At 36.8% G+C, this 24,329-nt stretch overlaps 2 protein-coding genes across 7 annotated transcripts in view; both read right to left on the reverse strand.

The window, feature by feature from the left end:
* LOC103974898 (ARM REPEAT PROTEIN INTERACTING WITH ABF2-like) overlaps positions 1-6,357 on the reverse strand; it is a 29,726-nt gene extending 23,369 nt beyond the window's left edge. For 2 of the 5 annotated variants that reach the window (XR_010512739.1, XM_065179484.1), the window contains exons 1-5: positions 6,284-6,357; positions 6,056-6,197; positions 2,307-3,546; positions 329-398; positions 169-222 (exon numbers count right to left, since the gene is read on the reverse strand). Coding sequence is in view for 2 of the 5 variants with exons in the window: in XM_065179484.1 (XP_065035556.1) it covers positions 169-222; positions 329-352 (78 nt within the window). In the remaining 3 variants the exon portion in view is untranslated. The remainder of the gene's footprint in view (positions 1-168; positions 223-328; positions 399-2,306; positions 3,547-6,055; positions 6,198-6,283) is intronic. The other 3 variants (XR_010512740.1, XR_010512741.1, XM_065179485.1) reach the window with 3 other exon arrangements.
* Positions 6,358-8,355: 1,998 nt separating this feature from the next.
* On the reverse strand, positions 8,356-24,262 carry LOC135586259 (ARM REPEAT PROTEIN INTERACTING WITH ABF2-like). Of its 2 annotated transcripts, none has more exons than XM_065179480.1 (21): positions 23,964-24,262; positions 23,690-23,874; positions 21,282-21,454; positions 21,083-21,203; positions 20,917-20,991; positions 19,024-19,121; positions 15,712-15,787; positions 15,493-15,600; positions 13,488-13,616; positions 13,295-13,363; positions 13,116-13,166; positions 12,865-12,988; positions 12,637-12,776; positions 11,800-11,863; positions 11,605-11,684; positions 10,695-10,759; positions 10,502-10,619; positions 10,263-10,387; positions 10,098-10,147; positions 9,946-9,996; positions 8,356-8,562 (listed from the first exon to the last, which is right to left on the reverse strand). In XM_065179480.1, exons 1-20 carry the CDS (start codon positions 24,223-24,225, stop codon positions 9,977-9,979), a joined length of 2,133 nt encoding a protein of 710 aa, XP_065035552.1. In that variant the 5' UTR covers positions 24,226-24,262; the 3' UTR covers positions 8,356-8,562; positions 9,946-9,976. The 2 variants fall into 2 exon arrangements, with proteins under 2 accessions (XP_065035552.1, XP_065035551.1); XM_065179479.1 differs by having other exon boundaries at positions 9,946-10,006.
* Positions 24,263-24,329: the final 67 nt, after the last annotated feature.

Here is a 24,329-nt window from a genome sequence, read left to right on the forward strand (position 1 = left end):
AACCGTATTAAAAGAAAATCATTGCATCAAAAAGAGTTAAATATATAGTTAATAATATAATAATTTTACAAAAAAAATAGCATTCACAAGCTAAGTGGTAACATAAAACATGAATATTAGGCAACAAAAGATTCATTTAAAAAAAAAATTCTTTTAAGAGTTCCATACCTTTTTAATTTTCTGATATTTCTGCCTGTTCTCAGCCATGATGCTCTCCCTCATCTACATAAGCAAAAGGATATCCTCAAATTGGAGGAAATACTAAAAACTGGTCTAAACAAAATTCGTTCACTCAAAAGATCTAATAATTATATCAAATATCATATACCTGAACAAGAAGATCCAATTGCATTGATGGAGGCAAGAACTACTGGATCTATATGGATGTTATCCATTGGCTGCAATTACCAATTAATCTCAAGCATTATGGACTACAAAGAATATAACAGCTTATGAACTAATTTTATTAGTAAAGTAACTCATATAGCAAAGTTCTCCTAAATGGTAAAATCATCAAATAAGCAGCCCGATAACTTCAAGAAGGTAAAGTATACATATGATAATAAAACCATAACATTTGTGACACATATGTGGTGCTTATTTGCATTGTTCACCTTACTAATACGTACCATACCGTACCGATGTACTAACACATGGGGTATGATGAGGCATAGCAACAAACCAGTATATATTGCCCATACCAATTCCCTATTGGACTAGTATGTACCACCCATATTGTACAGTAAACCATGGTAAAATGAAACATGCTTATTTGGATAATAAGATCCATCTGTGCCTTAATTAGGTCATCTCATATTATCACTATCAATGCCAAGATGGCGAACTATCGATGAATATAATTGCAACAATTTTTTACACTATCATGGTTCAGAGACATAAGATAAAATTAACTGGTAAGGTCTTTTTATCCCAATATTAATTTTAAAAAAGAGATGAAGAATGGGAAGGCCAAGTGTCTAACCGAGAGATGTACGACCAGGTCATTTGTCAATTTCAAAAACATGGGTGGGCAAGGTAAAATCTTAACGAACCACAAGTAGAACATCTGGAATTCCCCCTCAAACTGATCTCAACTACTAATATCCCTAGCTTACCAGTTACCACACTAGTGTTCCTGTTGTATACATTCCATAAGCAACAGTATCACAATAATCATGGCCGCTTGTATATATGTTCAAAAAAATTGCCTTCAAACCTCAGCAGCATGCAGAAATTAAAAAAGAGCTGCATAACTAATAATCAGTATCCATTTAAACCTCCCCCTCCGGTTAAATAAACATGTTGCAGGTACCAAAACTTTTCATTTTAGTAATCTTTACAATATTTCATGCATCCTACTCATTATGCTTCTAATATCAATATAACTATTATGAACAAATTATTCCCTTAAATTATTTAACATCCATGAATTAAAATAATTAGTTATCTTCAAAAGTGTCTCATGAAACAAGAAATGATTTTTCCAAAGGAGACAAAAGCACTCTAGTTTACTAAATAGCATAACACAGAAACTTTAAGCAGGTGCACTGATCATTTTTGTTGACCTGGAGATGTATTATATTTATTAATAGCTTAAATATGCTATATAACTAATGGATTTTGATATATATAATTGTATATGTATATGTATATGTATATGTATATGTATAGTTACCAAATTGCATATATAAAGAAAATCCCATTCGGTGATAAAGCTGAACCTCAAGGATAGCTTTACTCAAACAGAAACCATGTTAGCCTTTTCGATAGCATTTTGAACCTACAAAATAATCTTGATTCACAGGATCATCAGTCATCTTAGTAGCAATAATAGCACTACCAGCCAAAATAAATAAGTGTTGCAACACGTATCATATTGGTGTCATTTAACTAATAAACATGTAAGAAAGTAAGAAGATAAATGATAATACTCATAAGTTAGATAAACATTCCAGCATCGCGTGAGTCAGTGATTATTTACAAATTCATGTTCATGTAATCATGAATGCGTTCATGTGGGATGTAATGGTCATTCGTTCATTTTAAATCAGTTTCTATCTGGGCAAATTCTAGAATTTACATTGCCACCAGAGAATGCAAATTGATGCAAAAAGAAAAAGAAACTAGCTACGTTTACTTCATCTACAAAAAATATAGAGAAAAAATTATGCGGGAAAACAAGTATAATATTCTAAGGATGATATTTTAAGCATAAAATTACATAAACTCGCAGAGAATACAGAAACTATATAGGTTAGATTCTTAAAACTTTTTCTCTAAAAATACCAGAAAGGCCTGAAGAGCACCTGACACTCAGCAAACATCTCATTTTTCACAGATTCGGCATCTCGCTCAAGCATCCTCTGCTCATTTCCAAGGTTCACACATTCTTGTCTAAGGAGAGGGATTTCTTTGTCTAAACTAGCTTCTCATACTTCTATTTGATTGTTTAAGATCTGTGTACTGTCTCCAATATGATCAGATATAGCATTATCTTTCTCAGCAATATTCTGTTGTGATTTCATACCAGTGTCTATAATTTCTTCCATCAAGGAGCTATTTCCTAATAATGAATTATTATATCCTCTTTCAGGAGATACACTTGATCTGGATATTTGGCGACTGTCATGATTCGAGGTACAAAAACAACTTTAGATCAATCATCTGTAATCTTAGTGCTGGTATTAGGACTGATCTCACACAATTCCTCCGTGGACATTCTTGAATAAGATTTAATTTGGACTTCATAACTAGCATCAAGAGATTGTTCCAACCAACTTGGGTGACCATCAGAAGGTTTGCTAGGTGGAATGTTGCCTCTTTGTGTAGTCATTACATTCTGATCATTTTCTCTTCTACTTAGCAGAGATGGTTCTCTATCCAAATCTAAACCAGATAAATTATATGAATCAAGATTATTCTTTGAAGAATCAGGGATTTGCAAATCATCCTCTTTGCAGCGATTATCCAGCTGTCCATCATTACATGATAGACTTTCCTCGGCATCATTATCTAAATGAACACAAGTATTTGTCACCAGTTTGTGCAAAATAACCGCATCAGAGATTTGATCTTTCACTGATCTCACTAATTCGACAACTGCTGAAGAATTGGTTGAAGAGTTTTGTTCCTTAAAATCTTCAAGGCTTCTCCTTATTGCTTCTTGTATATCAGCTTCTTCCTCAACTGTTCCTCTTGAAACATCTTTTACAGGTTTATCTAGAAATTGAGAACTTGTGTCAGGATTTTGAGACACACCTTCCTCCCAATCCACATCAGCTACTTCATTGCTGCTCTCAGCTAAAGGCGATTGGTTTTTTTTCAAGTCACTTTTTGGACTTGCAGTTATATCAGCAAAACCATTTGGAATTTCAGAAATTTTCTTAACTAGACCTTCCTCCCAACTGCAATCAAATTCAAAATCATTTGTGCTCTTATCTGAATGAACACATTCCAAGGGTAAATTGGATGATGAATATATTATCATCATCCGTAGCTTTCATCCCGCTGTCATCCTCTGAGAAGGAAATCTTAATTGCATCTTCACTACCATGAATAGCAATAACCAATACCATCAAGACAGACTCTTAGAAGCAAACTCTTATAAACATAAATCAGAATCTAGGAAGCAGATAAAGATACAATCTTAATACTTATAATAAAGGCTATATGCTAAGTAAAACTGAAAAAAATGATTGACGGAACAGTCTCAATGATATAAATGAGAAGAAATGATAATTAATAACAATAACACAAAAAATAAGCCCATCTTTTCAATTCAACTATTTGGAAGAAATGGGGAGCAGAAGACCAAGACTTGTTTTATTTTTTTCTCTTTTCCTCTTCTGAGACATGTTTTTTCTTTCCCGTCCAAACATAAGTGTGCAATAGAGTATCATTTAGGAAAAGTTGTTTCTTCTCAACTGAGGGAAATAGATAGCAGATTCTAGCAATTATATTTATTACTTTAGGGCTACTAATTTCAGGCGTTATGAATTTTCTTGCTCATTGTAGCAATTATTCACAAACATTTTGAAGAGTTTAAGCCTAGTTGTGTCTGAAAAAATTAAGATACCAATCCAAATCGGCTCAAGTGAAACCCGAATACTCAAATTAACCATTGAGGCCTCTTTTGGAACTTTAAATCCTCATGTGTCTCCCTTTTCACCCAGTATTACTCTCATTTACTCTCATCCGCATTCGCTTTCTCACACTTTTATTTGTGAAAGTTCATTATCGGTGATTAATGGTAATCAAGATATTGATTTAAATAAAGGAAGGATTCGAACTCAGGATATGATGAAATTTCAGTCTATTTTGAGATAGCAATTAGCTTTTTTTCTATGTTTTATCATCATTTTGTATAAAGATTAAACGTGATTATGGTCATTGTCTTATGTTTAGTCTCAACTAGGTTTATTCTCTTACATTTAGACCTAAATTAGGGATATTTAGGGTCAAATTGGTGGGACTAAAAAGATAAATTCACTTTCTCATCCTTCTAACCTGTTATTCCTATTCTTTCATGCCTCATACACACTGTATTCTTATTTAAAAATAATAAGTTATCATTAATAAGGATTCAATACTTCAAAATAATTTTTTTGTGAATTTCAATCATCTTTGGCGTTTTTTAAAAGAAAATTGGGATGTACTAATATTCAAACATATGGTACGTCGACACCGACTACACCAGTCTGTTCATGGGCCAATACCACCGATCAAAACGATACTGTGATCCATGATTGGATCATCCATGGTTGAATACGACTAATATTCTTTTGTTGTGTTGAGCTTTTATGTGGAAGAGGAACTTAGATTTGTAAAACGTATTTGTAGAGTTTACTTGAAATGAAGTTGTAAAACAAACTTCAAATCACCTTCATTTTTATGTTGTTGCGGCTAAGTAAGATAAACTTATTTCTAGAGCTTCTTAGCATTCTTTGCAAGTTTACATTACTATGAATATTATCTAAACACCTATTGCTATTAATTTTCACATGCTCAGAATAGTGGACTCCTTGACGTTTATGTTATGATATATGGTTTTCCAATGTTTGCAAAATATTACCAGATGACTTTGGAGATTTGGGGAAAAAAATAAATATTATTTGCTGGTTATTTGTCAATCTATAGGTAGAAAAAAAAAATATTTTTTCCATCACTAATCTTGCCATTACCAAAATTGATCTGACCAACAAAAGTTTTTATTGCCAAAACTCTTCAACAAGAATTTGTTAAACCATTCAGTGAAAATTATTATTCTCAATCAAAAAGTTTAATATAGCATGGAGGTAATTAAATTCTCATACTTGTTTAACAGGAAAAAAAAATACAGATTCACTTAAGGAGTATACTTTGGAAGAAAAACTCAATCCTCTAAAGAAATTAAAAGTCAAAATATTTCTATCTCTCTTTTTTTTTTTTTTGTTATTAGGGAGGAGAGGGAAAATACACCCAATGGTCTTGAAAAGGACAATCATTTCCCAGAATAGGTTCTTAAACAAGAAATATTAAATAAAAAGAAGATAAGATTAATTAATAGATCATCCGCATGAAAAAGATGAGATCACAAAATGAATCAGCTACATTTATTTCATTTGTGAAATGGAGATCACTTGCTATTGTTTTGTGCTACTTTATCCTCTCACTAGATTGTTGTCCTATGCTGCTGCTATCTTATTGGTGAGTGTTGCTGTGGTCCATCCATCCTATATTGTCTTATGATAACACTACTCGATCATGAGGTGTATGCTAAAAGGCTGCAATCAAAATTTCAAGCTTTTCACTGTGTTTCAGCATCTTATCTTTATTGTAGAGAAAGTTGAACAAAATTTTATTTCACTGTATTCATGGATGTCTAGTAACCATTCTCAAAGATCATTCTGCTTCAATCCAGTCTGCGAGTTCATAGGATCTGATTACTTCTACTTATCATTTTTGCTACTCACATGTTGCTACACCAAATCCGAACCTAAATAAGAATAAAGCCCAAAGCGACAATGTGGCAAGAAAAGAATGGAATGGAATGGAAGGAAATCACCATGGGACGGACCTTGTTGGCATACAGGGAGGGGCACACGATCACCCTCCCCGTACCTATGATTGGTTCCGTCAGCTCCCACCCTCAAACCACGAGGCAACCCTAGAAGAAGCAGCGCACATACCTCCTCCGTCTTCGCGATCATCGAACCAACCTGAAATCGATCGAAGAAAACTTAAAATCAGCCCTAAAATCTATGCATTTCGCTGAAAGATGAGGCGTTTCGAACCAAATGCTCACCCTCGTTCCCACCTTCGTTCCCGAGCCGAGACAGATCGAAGGGGGCGATGGGCTCGGTGGTTCTTGGAGACACAAATAAGATGAGCACGTGCGAAAGTTAATTTCCAATTAAATATATAATACGACGCTAAAATCTTATTAATCGAATTAATTTGGGGGCTTCGGAATCCAAATTAAGATTAACCAATTGGATTCGATTCAAGAATCACTCTCCGACAACGGTCCCACTATATATATCTCTCTCTCCTCCCCCACTCTCACTATGACTTCTCTCCCCTCGTCTCTCGCCTCTCGCCTCTCGCCTCTCGCCCCTCCTCTGCTCCCTTCTCGTCTCCTCGTTCGATTCCTCTCGCCTCGCCTCTGCTCCCGTCTCTTCTCCGCGTTCATTTCCTCTCGTCTCCTCACCAGAAATTTAGTCGTCCATGGAGCCCGTCGACCTCGTACCGAGCGGGTACAGGTTCCTTCCCACGGCGGAGGAACTCGTGGTTGACTACCTCGCAAACTGGGTCGCCGGCGCACCCCTCCCTGGCCGCGCTGTCGCCTTCGCCGACGTCTACGGCACCGAGCCGTGGAATCTTCTCGGCGGCGATCGGCATGAAGGCTATTTCTTTGCGGAGCGGAAGCCTAAGAACAACGGCGGCTCGCGCGTGGATAGAAAGGCCGGCAGCGGTTCTTGGACTCTGTACAAAAAGCAAGAACCCGTGAAGTCCATCGTCGGCGGGCGCGAGATGGTGGTGGGGCGAAAAAGCTGCCTATCCTTCAACGATGGCCGTCGGAAGAACTCCGGGTGGACAATGTACGAGTATCAGATGTGTTCATCCGGATTCGAGAGACGAGTTCTCTGTCACGTTAAGAGAAGCTCGCATCAGGCCATCTCCGGAGGCACCACCATCAAAACGGTTGAGTCCACCTTCACGGAGGCCGCGACAGACACGGTCACCGGCGACAGCTTCGTTGGGCGGAAGAGAAACAGAGAGGAATCTTCTACTCTCTCAAAGAAGCCATGCTGGGGGTTGGTTGCACATTCCAGCACAGCATTGCAGTCCGACGTCTCACCACCTCCAACCGCGGTTGTCCAACATCCACCCCCGGAGAGTCATCTTTCCTCGGTCGTCTCCGTTGCACCGAACGAAGCCGGAGTCCCAGCCGCCTCTCCATCATCAACGGACGTTGGTGGAGGTGAGCACTTGATAACTGCGGAAGATCTCGAAGCATTCTTGGCTTCGTATTCGTCGTTGGTAGATCAGAACTGCACCGACGATGCTTTCATCACCAGAGACGTTGAAGCCTTCGTCGTCTCACCACCTCCAACCGCGGTTGTCCAACATCCACCCCCGGAGAGTCATCTTTCCTCCGTCGTCTCCGTTGCACCGAACGAAGCCGGAGTCCCAGCCGCCTCTCCATCATCAACGCCACTGATAAGTGCGGAAGAACTCGAAGCATTCTGGGCTTCGTCGTGGGTCGATCAGAACTGCACCAGAGAGGTTGAAGAGGTTGAAGCCATCCTGATCTCGGATGACACCGACACAGCCTCGACTACCATCCCGAAGGAGGCCTCGCCGTCAGGCCTCGTCGATCTTCTCTTGATTCCCGATGACACTCGGATTGATTCGACCACGGTCGCAGAGGTTCCCTCCTCAGCGTCGTCGATAGACTTGGTTGCGTGTGAGCAGATGTATAGCACCGACTTCTTCACGAGCCTGGAACATGTCCATGACTTCTTGATGTCCGATGACACCTTCACATTCACTGCCTCGACCACGATCCCAGGGGCCTCGCTAGGACAACATAGATTATAATGTCCGATGACACCCCAATTGATTCGACTATGACCTCTGGAGTTATAGCTTGATTCTATGAAACCTTATACCGAAAATGATGTTTGGACGATTGGATGTTCAAAGAGAAAGAGTGAGATCATATTTGACCAATCATCTTTCTGAAACATGTTCTAACTTTTTGTTTCTGAGTGAATTCCACAGCAACAATAACAAACAACAAAGTCAACAATCCCAACAAAGCAGCAAGTCAATCCATCACTGAATACCAACCACAGGTGTGCAATGATACTATAGAAAACTTTAATCAGAACCATCACTTAAATTATCACTGAATCGATAAAGAATTACATGGTTTGAAGCATTTGGCAATGGCCAAAACAATTCTGAATTGTCAACTGATATGCAAAATATTAAACACACACATCATGAAAGGAAATACAATCTCTCCAGAAGTCTTGTTGATATGATATGGTCGGATTTCAAGAGCGACAAGAACGCCTACATCATGTTAAATTCGTTAGATGAATAAAAATTCATAGTATCAGCAACTAATAAGCCACTGTTAAGAAATACAAGACAATTGAGATTAAAAAAAAATGATCAAATTGCATCTAAATTATATATTCAGAATTTTGAATGAATTTAAACAACCAATTTGAGTCTACTATTCCAGCTTTGGAAGTCACAAATGAATTCAAATAACTAATATCAATTCTACAAAACAGTAAAAATTGTCGGAATAGGGAGTAACTATGTCGGGTATCAAAACAAATGATAAGAACAAATAACGCTCCTGAGAAGATTGGAACAAACAAAGACATGGGCCTAAAGACCCCTAATCTTCATTCGTGTTAATATAGGACTAGTACAAGCACATAAATCAGAAGAACTTTGACTTCTTACCTGCCGCAAGCTTATCAAGAAAAAATGTAATCCTAATTCCTTTTGCAAACGTTGTAGCATTCAAATTCTTCTGGTCACTCCACTATTTAAATCTCTAGAGGCAGAACAGGAGGTTGGATTAACTCCTATTCCTCCTTTGGGGAATGAATTGTAACATGATCTAGCAAAGGAGTCATGGGGCCTTGCTTTCCTTTAGGATCTCAATCCAGCATGATCATTACTTTAATCGGAGATTTAGTTCGTCAATTTTGTCATATTTGAAACAAATATTAAATAAGCTTTAACTAAATTTTGAAAGAATTGAATGTTGCTAAACTTAATCCAAATGCCCTGAGTAACTTCTTTAGAGAGATCAAGAAGAACACAAATATGAGTAAATTTACCTTTAAACATATATTTCGTATCATAAAATCAGATAGATATATATACACATATAATACCAACAAAAATAATAAATCAATATGTTCCAACTATTTAATGTTGGCTACATACATCTCCCTCTACCTCTATGCAAAGCAACACCCTCTACCAAATTTATTATATTCCATATCATATAATAATAAATCTTTAATTATTATTAGACTCTGTGCAAAGCAATATCCTTGATTAATTAACACTTATTAAACTTTCAATAGATTTTGGTAAAGTAATCTTCCATCTCACTCTACCTCACCCCAAACTAATTATTTCACTTGCAGGATTAAAGTGTACCAAACAGTATCAGAGAGAAAACGAATTAACTGCAGATTAGATTCTAAAGTTCATTTGCAGTAAAAAGAAAACGAAAGGGGAGTCCAGTTTGGCCTTGACATATGTAATTAATCATGCATGCCATAGGTAATTAACTGCAGGCTTTTTTAAAATCAAAAGATCATTTTTTTTTATATTGATGATTGGATATTTCAAGTGCAAAATTAGAGGTGTACCAAACAGCATCAGAGAGAAAAGAACCATTGGTTCCAGAAGGCTAGTGCTTACCCCCGACATGGCCCCCTTCGGAAATAGATGTTTAGTACAGAAAGGCTCCAACTGTACAAGCCTCCAGCAACAGCAGCATGAGTTAGAGAAGATGCTGTCAAAAAGGAATAGTTAGGTAAGGGATTTTCTCAGATTCGGCCTCAAAGCTTTACCAAAGTAGTTGCGGATCTCTGGAGTTATTCTCTGGATTAGATGGGAATGCCTGCGGAAGTTCATCAAGGTAGAATCAGCAAATGAGAATGCGAGGCAATCAACACTAAATACACTCAGGAGTTCAAGAGAGTGAAGTAAAAAAGAGAGATTTTATGAGAGAGCACCCTGGACGAGTGTTGATTTTCTCGAATTGCTCTAAAATAAAGATGACACAATTGTGCCTCAAGGACATGGCATGGAATGCCTCCGACAATTCGTACATGCTGGAGACATTGTCTACGCAAACTTCCTGCACAATGAAGCATACTCAACGCATCTAAGGACCACAGGCTAAATTTCATTACAACAACTAGTGAAGCTTCTGAGAATGGGAAAAAAAAAAGACAATGTAATTTCTACCCACTTGTGCAATGGCATATTCACATAGGCATTTAAGACCCTCAAGAAGATACTGATCTGCAGCTTGTAGAAGATCTTGCGCGATATCAGTAGTGATCTCAACCGATCCTGTGTATATGAATCTGCAAATGAACAACCAAATATTGTCAGACATCAGAACCTTCAGTATCATGACCAGAAGAAGGAACTACACTTACCTCATCATCAATTCAAAGACCTCCCATCTTATGTTAGGAATCTCAATGTCTCTTGCATCCTTCTCCTATAACAAAGTTGAAAGAGCAAGATATTTTCAATCAGATCTTACCAGACAAGAAAATAGTAAATTACCAAGCACTTCCAGAAAGAAAACTTTTCAAAAAACTTAGTTCATACCATGATACTATTATAAGTTTCGAAAAGCTTATGAATGTTTCATTCATGTCATATTGGGCCAGTATGATACTATGATATCAGCATGACATCCGTGAGATGCCTTTTTCACATAATTTTTGTTCATCAGCAAGCATGAAACCCATCATATATCTTGCCTAACATGCCTTATCATGGTGGCACATTTCCAGCAAATGATATTCTGACAAAAAGTTAGATTCTTGATAACACTGACAGAAGGGCATGTTATGAGTTTCGGGATGCATCAAACTACATAATATTTGCACCCTGGTGACATGAAGGGATCAGCTTTTATAAGCTTTGTGACTTCTCTTACAAATCAGCATTTCTAATATGCATCATGTACTAAGACCATCTTAGTGATCAAAGATATGATTCTCACCTTCTACATGATTATTTATGTACAGATAGGGCCATAAGGGATTTACATTAGCATTTACAAAGCAACAAACTTTTGAGGTGGCAACTTAGTATTTAATTTATCTAATTGAAAAACTTGTTCACCATTTTGTTGTATTCAGTAACCAAAGCACATCAAAACAGAAAGATATGCATCTTTGCATGGCATATAAATGCTTTATTTATGACACGTGCTATAGCATCTTTATATCAAATAATAGCCGTTTTTTGACAACATTATTTCCATACATCTGATCATGGTAACAGCTTAATTCTGAAGAAAAACAAGGATGGTTGACACATGAGTTCCCTTACCCGGTAGCCACCATCAAACATTGCACGAAATGCATCCGAAGAAGCAAGCAGAGCAATTCTGTGTGCATAAAAGCACTTGCCTGGATAAGAACAGATAATGAACATTTAGATATTTAGCACATAACTAATAGCTTCCTTTTAAATGAGGAATGTAGCATACATAAGTTACTACATATGGTAAGAATAGTCCAGAACCTTCAACTAGAAAGGTAACATCTGATAGCGTGGAGCTATTCACATACTGCTCGCCCAGGTACACCTACATGAACAACTTGATTAGTACTATTACAGGTATATAGCTCTGTTATAGCATACTAGACAGACTCGTCGGGGTCATGTATTTCTATATGATAGCATGTACAAGTTTTGTTACGTAGCAAAACATATTCGTACACAATGGATGCACATGAAGTCCCAACATCAAACATTCAGGATATTGATTATTTAGATATCAATTATGACATGTGATTCTTTTTTTTTTCGTCTTGAGCAGTAATCTACTAATGTATCCATGTTCGTTTCAACTAAAATAGGATTGCTGATTTCAAACACAAGCAATCCACTTAAGAGGTCAAAACTGCAAAATTAATGCCTCCTCTTCACTAATAAGAATACCCAGTAGTTCATTCATTGTCGTAAGGCATATACTTTTGCCTCAATTTCTCCAATGATTTATAACAATTAGATCCCAAATCCGCATCTCTTTTCTAGCATATGCATATTGCAAGATAAGTGATATTATAGATAAGCAAACAATTTTCATTCTCTATTTAGATAAAAGGTTTATACTGATCAAGTAATATTTATGTTTGATCAGTCTCAAGAGTCAAGACAGACAACTCAAAAAAACTTTGAGTTAGAAGAAGACTAGCCAAAGCAATTACATAAGCACTTTCAAATTCCAAGTAACTAGCTCCAAGAATTGAAAATCTGACCCTTTTCTATATGTTTTTGTATTTCTGTGAATATGTGACATGTTTTGCTACTAAAACTACTTAGAAACAAAATTAACGAATGCCTATTTTAGTAAACCTGAGGTGAGGGGCATGGAGAAGCTGCATCAACAGAACCGAGAGTCAGAGATTTTTTAGCCAACTTGTAAAGAGCAACTGATGCATCTTGCTGTTGTTTTAGATTAGTCGATACCAATAGTTCGAGAAAAAGATCAAGTCCTACATTGAGAATATATTGCTTAATTTCCTTAGTTATAAAAAGGAAGAAAAGCAGAAGGATGTCGTGGTTGCTGGACAGATATAGTACCATTATCATCAATGAAAATAGTTCTTTGATCCTCGAGTGAACATAAATGAGCAAGAGCCAAAGCTATACGTCTTTGGACAGCCTTCTCTCCAACTCGCATCAGATATAATAAATGATTTAGTACCTACAAAGGCAAAAGACAAGAAACACCATGTCTACATCCATTAAACAGATCCATCAATTAAAAGTAGATCCTTATCGTTCTGAATATATACCGCAATAAGCCAAGAAATACAGCAAACAGAACTTACTCGCCCATTAATCTTCTCCTCTAATCTCTTCATTGTCTTTGCTACACAGTCCTTAGTTGCATGTAATTGAAGTAATATTTTTCAATAAAACTTAGTTCAAAATATAAAAAAAAATCAAAACAAGATCAATATACACATTAGGAAGCATGGATCTGGCAACATCAAAGTGCTCAACATACCTGGATAATGAATTCACCATCTTGTAGCTTCTGAACACCTCCTACCTTGATAAAATCAGAAACATTATCCTAACAACAAAGACAAGAATAAGAAGCTTGTGTCCAACCAATAGTTCTCAATTTCACATTGCAGCATTATGCAAAGAAACAGAAAATGAAATCACAACAAAGGAATATTTTGATGTAGTTTCACCTCATTGTCTGCAATACCATAAAGAGCAAATGCAGCATTATGTTGCAAACATCCATTTTTTGAGTCAAGAAGTTTAAGAAGAGGCACCAAACCGCCATTGTAGACAATACCAGCTTGGTTGTGTGAGTCCTAGAGGGAAATTAAAAGGACTTTGAGATAGAGCAAAAACGAGTCGTTGTTCATCAAGAAAATGAAGCAAATCCAACCATATATAAGGAGAAAGAATTCAATGTGCTGTAGTGTGGAAGATGGATATTCATATTAACAAGAACATTTTTTTTCAAAACCATTTCTAAGAAGCATGAGGCATATTACAAAAAAGTGGTATAATATCAAAAAGTATCAAGAAAAAAATTATAAATCATTATCACTTCTAAAACTGAATTTTCCCCTTCTTTGGAAGTATATAATGGAAGGGTCCAAGCATACATGATAATCAAGCTAAGGGGAAAATGAGAAAAGAGCATACAGTGTGTTATTTACTCATCCGGTGTCAGAATAGCCTAGTAAAAGACAGTTGAAATTTTAGATATCATGGCACAAGTATGCTACAATTCAAGCAAGGAAGTGAGCTATGAGAGCCCAGTCCGAAAAAGCAAAAGCCCGGGACATGTATACATATCATTGGAATAAAAAACACAGAAGGGAAAGAACTAAAATGAGAACTGCTTTGCTTGTTAAGAATAGTGTTCCAACAATCACCGAACTGAAATTTTAAATTAATAAAATAAAGTAGTAACTATTAGAAGCAGCTGTTGCACAGAGCATATATGCTAGTGTACATACACCATACACAACTAGCACAGTATTAGGAAGTGTACCAACAAATACAACAATAACAACAAAGCCGTGAGTGTGTACCAACAAATAAATTCTCAAAATAGATAATATAAACTAGATAAGCTTTTTTTTTTTCAAACATCACCCGAGCACATCAGACCCTAGACTGTCACAGAGAACAAAATGATAACATGTATAGAACTGATAGAAGTTACTATGGCAAGGGTTTGAACCCTCGGCCTATGGGAAAAGGACTCACTAACACTACTAGGCTAGCTGGTTAGGTAATAAACTAGGTAAGTTTGAATATTTTTTATGTATGAAAACCTTTGTACACTTTTCCCACAGAAGGTGTGATTCAGCAAATAACCACATGCTTTGTCAGCTAAGACCTTGCAAGATCAGCTTCAGGATTGGGATTGGCTTTGGGTAATATAATGGGGATTGGTATGATTAAGTTCAAAACTTTCAAGTTATGTGCCGCCATCATTTTCTTATCCAGTTAAGCACATGGCTAACTACATAACAGTTCAACACAGCAATTGGTATGATTAAGCTCAGAACTTTCAAGTTATGTACCACCATCATTTTCTGATCCAGTTAAACACATGGTTAACTACTTCACAATTCAACACTACTTTAACTAATGTTATTAGCAGCCTGAGTAAGCAATTTAGCGAGTAGCATGAACGAAATAGAAAACCAGCCAAACCAGAACTTTCAAGTTATGTACCACCATCATTGTCTTATCCAGTTAAACACACGGCTAACTAATTAACGAAATAGAAAACCAACCAACCCTATTGTTCATATATCACTGACCAAGATAAGAAGTGAATGTCATCCTTGTACCAGAACCATGACCCAAAATGTTCCATGTTTTTTGTAACTAATATAGATTGAGTATCGAACTTATCCCTTTTTAATGGTCCTTTATGCAGATCTTAAGTTTTCAAATAGAAGATTAAACATAGAACTATAATGCCCTACATGAGAAAGAAAATAAAAGAAATAGCTGAATAAATTATCACTGACGACAGGTTTAAATAATGTCCCTAGTAACAAAAACATATAGTGAGAAAATTGATCAAGAACAGCAATGCTGAATAAATCAAGTATTTATAGATCAAGAAATAGCAAAAATGTTAATTTAAATATAAAATGTCAGATTTATCATACAACAAAAGAAAAGGCTAAACATTAAAGGGTAAAATATATTTATAACCTGGGCCAGCCTTCCAAGAGCAAAGACAGACATTGCCTTAAGTTGAATATCTGGGGACTGAAGCATCTCGATCAGAGGGCGGACAGCACCTCTCTGAACAATATGCACCTGCAAGAAATCAAGGTTGCAGACAAATGTCAGAAACAAGAGCATATCCTGGTGCAAATTGTTATTATACTTTGATAGGCCAAAGAGAAAAAAAGTCAGGTGACAAAGTGCCTTGCAATCTGAATCGGCTGAAGCAAATTGCCCTAATAGTAAAGCTGCTTCCCTTTGACTCTCCGTGCAACATGAACTGCAATTAACCATGCTAGATTGAGAAAAAAAGTTGCGTAGTCTAAGTGAATTTTCGGAAAATTGCCTAACCAACCGAAAATAGTTGATGATCGATAAGATCTAGAATTACAATGCAAATAAGAATCTTTATCAAGCACACAGATCTCTGTTTCACCATCTTCAAAAACTTCTTACAACATATCATGCCACTTGTAAAGTTCGAAGCCAAAGTTTGGCTTTTACAACTTTGTAAGCAAGTTAATAGTTCAATCCGATGAGTTTCAGTAACTTTTGTTATTAGGAGGAAAGAACCATTTATACTTCAAGTAATGTATGTTTCCACATTTGTTGATTGTTATTGTTCTCCAAGTTTTTAAAAGCACCAATCACCAAAATGAACCAAGGTCCCAAATCGCCCAAGGCGCTAGGCGCTCGCCTAAACACCCACTCGAGCAAAACGAGACACTCCAAAATATTAAAATATAAAAAAATTATTTTATATATAGCAACGACATCAATGATGGAGGGGGATACCACGAAGGCAACAATGATGGAGGGAGCTGCAAACAAAGGCAGCGACAGCGAATGTAGGGTTTCAAAGCAGGGCCAACTGTACAAAGGGGGGGAGGGACCAATTAGTGTTAGGGCAATTCTCTTTAGTTGGTTTGATTGAACCAATTTAACTGTTCAATCGAACCAAGAACGAACACAAGCCACCTTCACTTGGGCGCTCGCCCGAGGCGCCCAACGCTTGGACTCAGGCGAGCACCCAAGCGATGCTTCAATGAATCACATTGCCCAGAAGTTGTGTAAGGCACTCAAGCCTCGCCTCACCCGAGCACCTAGGCACCTATTGAAAACACTGATTGTTCTTAATTTTTTTCCTTTTTTGGGCTTCAATAGATATTTAATTGGAGTTGAAATATTTTCAATAAAGATTATGATTATGCAATGCTCTTGTGAGTTCGCAAGGATTTGACTAATTGAATAGTTTTACATATTGGTTGCTTTTATTTCGACTACTTGATGAACACATATTAGAAACGTACATCCAAAGCTTTTTCTTAATTGTTGTTCTAGTTTGCAATTACTAGGAGAGATAGAGACATTATAACTGAAATTAGTTCGCACATATTGCACATGAAACACCGGTAACTTGTCATTTTTCCCAATTAGGAAATTCTAGTTATTTGATTTTGTTTATTCTTTTTTGTCCATGTTTTCATTTCAGTTTAACCCAAATATTAGTTAAGAATTGCAAATCCATATTGCAGGTTTTCATCTTTCATGGAAGTAAATCATAAATTGTAGATAGCATCTTTAGGGGCCATGCCCTTATAAGACCTTATTAGTTTATTCCAAACTGCAGCCCACGTGTCCTTTTATGAATGTAAGAGAAGTTGATGGTTATTAAAAATAATAATCTACTTGGAGAAATGCAAATTATTCACAGTTAAACCACATTTGCATGCAGATGATAGTCAAATAGAAGAGCTTAGTGTGACAAGGTCGCAACATGGTCATTCAAGTTTCCAAGTTCATTCTTTTCTTTTCTTTTATATGCTTATTTACATGTTTCAATATGAGACTGAATAAGATCATTTTGAACAAAGAGCTTAGTGTGACTAAAATTTGTAATGTTTTGCTTTCAAACTCATCGCTTGGTCATGTGAACAGAAAATTGTCTTTTCTATTGTATGAACCAAGTTAGTGAAGTCTACCATCCCTTGGTAAGAAAGGCATTTGACAAAATTGCTTTATGGTTCAAAGCAAGGTTATCAAACTCACTTCCCTACCTAGGATCAAAAAGGGGTTGCAAACTTGGATCATATGATAGGATCATAAGATCCTACAAATTAGAAAAAAATAAAAATAAATAATTTTAAGATACATATATATTTAAAGAAATTTATAAATGAGAATATTCCAAACAGGAACATCTTAACATTGTTTAGCAAAGATTGGTTACATATATCACCATAACTTACATTGATAAATGGGTATGTAAATTGCCCATGTTGCATGTCCTAACGGTTTCTAAATTCTTAATTTCTTATAAGTATGACTTTCCTATTATGTAAAGGAATATTGTGTTTGGCATATTAGATATAATTTTGCAACCTCTATGTTACACGAACATTATTATTGCTTTGTAGAACTTCAATCTAAGAATTATGAATTGTACTTTTCGATTATATTAAAGATAATACCTCACGGTATCAATGTCATTATGATCAAACTATAACATATATCATTAGATATGGGATGGATGGGAAGAGAATGTACGAGATGGGAAGAGAGGAGAAAAGATGGTAGATGGGAGAAGGTAAGAGGGGAGATAAGAAGAGAGGTAGAAGGGAGGAGAGGAGAAGAGATGAGAGAAGATGTGAAGAGAAGGAAAGGAGATGGAAAGAGAAGAGGGGGGAAAAGATGCAAAGAGAAAGAATGGAGATGGAAAGAGAAGAGGGGGGAGAGGAGAAAAGAAGGGGGAAGATGAGAGGAGAAGAAAGAAGCAGAGACCGAAAGAGGGTAGGAGAGGAAAAGAGAATCCATGCATATGGCAATTAGCAACAGTCGACGACATTGACAGCAGTTCATTGTGAGTGGCAGCAATGGCTAAGGCTCGTCTCCTCATGGCTCCTACGGGCTGCAGGAGAGAAGCACTGATCCACGACAATGAATAGCCAACCAGAAGATTCGCAATACTCTCTCGTCGTGAGGGATTAGGGCTCACACTCGTCTCCTCGCTCCTTTGTTGGCACCACATATCGATTCGCCTTTGAAGGTGAGTGTTCTTATATCCTGGGTTGACTCGACAAACTCGTCTTGACTCGTCCGAGTCAACCAATCTTACATAGTCGAGTCGATTCCACCCATTTACATTGATCTGATCTGAATCATCAGGCCTGATTTGGGCTGTAAGATTGCATGATCCTACAGCCCAAATTAAGAGTTTGACAACCTTGATTCTGAGGCAACTTTAACATTTTCTTCAACCAAATAACAAAGTTTAGATTCTCATGATTTGAAGCTAGCTCTAAAGACAATATTGTTAGCCAAAGAACCTTTATATAGATTTCAAATCACCAACTTGAAAAGAACGATGTGCAGCTTTTTAAAACTATCTGCTGCATTCTATAAACAGTCCAAGGAATCAAAATTTTCTTTATTACCTAACATATAATGAAACAACCTGGACATTATTTAAGGATAAAACCAGATGAACAAAAATGCAATATTCAATTCTAGTGATACCTTAATAAACCAATCACTGGCGGCTGTAAAGCTCCCGCACGAAGAACTTCTTTCTTTATGTTAGGGGATGAATGAACCAGATTCCCAATAACACCAACCTAAATACCAATAACATATAATCTAATTATGATATTGGAAAGAATCAATCACAACAAGCATAGTAAATGCAAATATCTTTAAGATTTAGAAAATGTATGTTTATTATGATATATAAAAAGAGAAGGTAATAAATACTATTTTAATGAAAATCTAGCATGTATAATTAACAACATATTTTTAAAGCTGCATAAGGGTTACCACAGCCAATAACAGTTCCATTGGGTTTTGCATGCCCAGAAAATATACTCATGTTGCATGAGATAGTTCCAAGATTTCTTGTTAGCTGGTCACCATACAAATGATGTACATCCAGTTAATAATTTCAGTAGGAATTATTTGGCTAATATTCTTTTCCAAGCTATGCCAAAGCTGACAATTATCAACTAATTAACATCCATGATAATTCCAAGATGTATATCTTGTTGAGTCTATGACATCATTGACTCTTGAATGCCCTTCTTATTTGATAGTGTTTTAGATTGCTAGAAGAAGTATGTCATTTCCATTCTGTCACAGAAATATTCATGATTCTGAAAAGTGAAAACATTGTACTATGTCAAATTATTTAAATTGGTCAGTATTCGACAGTGAGTTCACATGGAATTCCTTTAAATCTAATTCAAGATTAGGCAACGGCTGATGGCTCACAGAATCATGAAGACAGCCTAGATGTGTCATCTTCCCTCAAACATAGTTGCTTGACCTTCATTACTTCTGCCACTTTCTAGATTGGCTCCAACTACTACGTGAACAACCTAGTTACCAAAAATCTTCAAGTATCACTTCCCATGTATATCTAACACTATGAGTTATAAGTTTCTACCTAAGAATCTTCACTAAACCTTTTCATCTACTTGTCAAGTCAAAGTGTCCCATGAACTAAGAAGTCAAAGAACGTGACAAGATTAACATCTTTGACTAGACTTTTTTGACCTGGACCAGTCAGTTCAAATGTTCTCAACTAAAAAAAAATGTCATTCATCACTATTTCTCTAACCTAGCTGTATGTGGTCCAACTCTGAAACAACCAAGCTAATAAGAAGTTTGTATTCATGCTGAGTCTTGAACTAACTGGTTCAAGAAAATAACATGACATGAGATATGTTATAGAAAGATTGGTGTCCACAAGATGCTCTCCCTCCTTAGATCAGGAATAACCATTATTTTCCAGAATTTGTATGCCTGCATCACCGTCTATAATATAAGCCAAGTGCTATCACTTGGCAATCATCGATATCTGGCACTATCCTTGACCAAGTCACTAAGAGTGAATGGAGGAAACAAAGTGAGGGGAAGTTGATTGGTGGGAGTCTAGGGCAAAGGAGAGAACCGAAGCCCAAAAACTAGGAAGGAAGAAAAGTGATGAAACAGATAGTGGGATCAGGGCATAAGTGAAGAGTAGAGATGGAACTAAAGAGTGAGAAACTGTATATAGGATTCAAAGAGGGTTTCTCTCTCTTAAGATTTTAACCTTTTTTAAGGTGCAAAAAAAAAAATTCTTCGTGTGCACTTCAGGCAACTTGGAGCATGGGACGGGTCGGCCAGTCATTTGACCTGATCATTAGTATAACAGGTAGGGTTTGAACACATTCAAGATGATCCGAACTTGACCTGAGTTGAACCCTACCAATAATACTGAGTTGCCAAGCTTGACTGTATAATGCTCCGTATGACTCAAACCTCCATATAAATAACCTAAGATTCAATTTGCACAAATCCAAATCATGAAATAAGATACAATCATAGTCCACATCTTCATGCTATCAAGACATATGTTGAACTGCATTGACTCACCGCCTCATAATGGATGGCAGCATCCTCTGATTGAAGCATGAGAATCAGTGTAGGAAGAGCATTGCAATCCACAATCTGTAAAGTAATTTTAAACCAAAAAATAAGTAAAATAGCACCCTTAAATTATTCCATATCAAAGTAAGATTAAAACAGTTAACATAATAACCTGGTTCTTGTTACTATAATTTTTAAATGACAATGTCCGCAAGGCACCTGCAGCTGCTCTCTGTACCTTAGCATCGGTAGACTTCAGTAGTTCAACGAGAGGCGGTATCCCACCTTCGATCCTGCATGGTACATAACCATCAGGAAAAGGAAACATGCTAAATAATTCATAAAGGCAACTAAGTATCATGTGAAAGAACCTGACAGAAGTTTTGATATTGCTGTTTTCATGAGCAAGATTAGTAATTGCATCAGCTGCTCTCCTAATAACACTATTAACTACCTGGCAGTTGAAACCTTTTTTATGCCTTTTTAAGAAATCAACAAGCAAAGGCAAGGCACCCGCATCAACTATGAGTTGCTGATGTTCAGGCTGTTACAACAAGAGAAGTTTCATGAGAAAAGTCATATAACTTCATAGTGATGAAAATGTTCCCACAATCCAAAGAAATATTTTTTTTTTAATTAACAGTAGAAGCTAAACATTGATTAAGACACAAAATTTTAGTTCCTTGTGTGCAAGCACGAAAAATAAATCCAATTAAGTAAATATATTATCATTCTACTAAATCAAATGCAAAAAAATAATCTTCATAGCAAGAGATGACTAAATGAAGTGATTTCTGAACTTCTCCAAATTTTCATATTACAACCTTTGTCATTCATAGTTTCATACTACACATCTTGGAACAGAAGAGAAGTTGGATCAGAAAAGTGAGATCTAAATCAATAATTTTATAATTTCTAATGTAAGTTTTTATACACAGAAGCATGAAGTAACAGAGTAGACTTTGGTAGAAAGACCAGCATCAGAGGATAATAAATGACTTGCTAGCTATAGCAACCAATCGAAGATGACACAAGGCAAAAATCCCAGTCCTGATGCCAAAAGGATGTAGGACAAGTTCAAGAAAATGCTTCAATAACAACTTGACATAAAAATGACCAAAAACATCTCTGGTGACTTGATGCAGAACAGGATAAAAAAAAGTGTTATAGTGACAATGTGCAGGATGTGATGAAGAAGAAGAGATATGATACTAATTTGAAATAGGATATGATGAAAAAGAAATCAGAGCTGTTAATGTGTCTCGAACAAAATTTGTCAAATATAGTTTTAATTATCTATTTTGGCTAAATCTTAACAAATTTGCTTGCAGATGAATATGGACCTAATGATGTAAATCTGAGGTTAATAGGATTTGAAATACAAGTTAGAATACATCTCCCTTAAGAAAAATATATATAAGTTATTATACAACTTGAAGAGGATACAAGCACTAAATCATGCAGATGAGGTGCCTTTCATAGAGAATAAAAGCATGCAGAGGATGCTCACATGTTGTGGCAAAGAAAGTCAGAAAGCTGAGCAACGCTTGAGCGTAGTTTAGGATCAACAAGAGTCGTGTCTTCCCTGATAATCTAATACAAAATCTATGTAACATGGGAGTGCATCTTGTAAGTACTAAAAGAAGTTCTCTACAAAACTTACACCACCAAGTGTCATAAGTGTGCTCAAAAGTCAACGTACCAATGTTCCAAGACATACCTCTCAATTTGTAATTATACATCTGAGAAATAGTTTCATATGTCATATGTAACTTCTGTATGACAACACTACTATCGCAGCATCCATGTTACTGAAAAAAGTATATGGTCTAATTTTTTAATAAAGCAAGATTGTGATCATTAATAGAGATTTGGTATGTAGGAACTCCTACCCCTATCTCAATCTACTTGCTAAGTAGAAAAAACAAGCTTTGACAGTATTTTTATACACAATGATAAATCATAAATCATGTAGCATCAAAGTTGAAATTATTTTTACCATAAATTGGATGGTACTTTTTGCCATGCATGACACAAGTTAATAAAGAGAAATGTAAGATTTTATTTGAGAACCTTTCTTTCCCCTATGTAAGCCCTTTACAGTTGCTTTCACCTCCTCACCTTCCCTCCATCACCCTTCTCCTTTACAAAAAAATGTAATCCAAGTTAAATCAGACCAAATTTCTGTTTCCTCGTCTTTTGTCATTATGCAACATGCTCAAGCGAGGATGTGTTTGATTCAAAGATAAAATTCACTGCACTATTGGTTTAAGTTTCCTATTATCTATTTACTTGTGTATTTATAATAACATGTTATACTGCCATCCATGTTGAAATCAATCATATGAATCATCTTCAGCTTCTTAACAGGTGTGAGATTTCATGTGATAGCATCCTGGTCTTGCATAGCTTAAGGACAATATAGAAACTAAACCAATTACCAATCACAGCAATCCCAAGAGGTACAATTTATCAAGCAATCAATAGAGCCAAGACAATATAAGACTAGGTGGAATGCCAAGATTCTACGAGATCCCAAATCATTAAACTGAATTGTTCTTTATTTATCCACACCCCTCCAAACATCCGAAATTGCATAACTTCCCTAGAAATCAAACAATTCCTTTTGCTTTCCTTCTCATCAATCAAAGTAGAAGCCCATCTTTCATTATTTTACCACACATAAAATGTAGTTCCCAGTCCCAATCTTGGTAACTATGATGGCCAAAGTCACAACTATTTTTTAGTTTTCACCTTCACATAAAGAATATAGAAGTACCACAGCAGATACTTTCACTGCGAGAAGACCGAGGGCGAACGCGCTCCCCTTCTCAACCTCATGCTCGAAAGGACGCTCTCCTTCGTTGGCGCTGCCTTCGCTTCCCAGCAGCGGCGGCGGTTCCTGCAGATGCTTTACAAGCGCCGGCACCGCCCCCTCTTCCACAATCACGTTCACGACCTTCTCTGCAGAAAGGATCGACACACAATCTATCAAACCCAAGACCCAAAGGTTTCAGGAAGAAACAGGAAAGGTAAAGGGGAAGTGGGCAAACCGTCCTTGGCGAGCTCCGCGAGGATGTGGGTGGCACGCTTGGCGGCAGCGCGATCGGCGAACCGCCAGGAGAAGGTCCGCTCGAGTACCTGGACCTTGGCCCTGACCTCACGGGCGAGCGCCTGCCGCGATCGGTGGCAGCAGATCTCCTCACCACCGCCCTCCCCTCCCGCCTCCGACTCCGCCGCCGACGCGGCGTCCTCCTCCTCCAGCTTCTGCCTCTGCCTCTTCCGCCTCTTCAGCTGCTGCTGCACCGCCTCCATCGATCCCAACGAAGAGACGCAGAGAGAGGGAAAACTATTGAACGGAGAAACGAAAGAACATAAAGGGTTTATTTTATTGCGTCCATTATTTTAATCGGATTATT

The sequence above is a fragment of the Musa acuminata genome, unplaced genomic scaffold, assembly GCF_036884655.1.
Source record: "Musa acuminata AAA Group cultivar baxijiao unplaced genomic scaffold, Cavendish_Baxijiao_AAA HiC_scaffold_1139, whole genome shotgun sequence".
Taxonomy (NCBI): domain Eukaryota; kingdom Viridiplantae; phylum Streptophyta; class Magnoliopsida; order Zingiberales; family Musaceae; genus Musa; species Musa acuminata.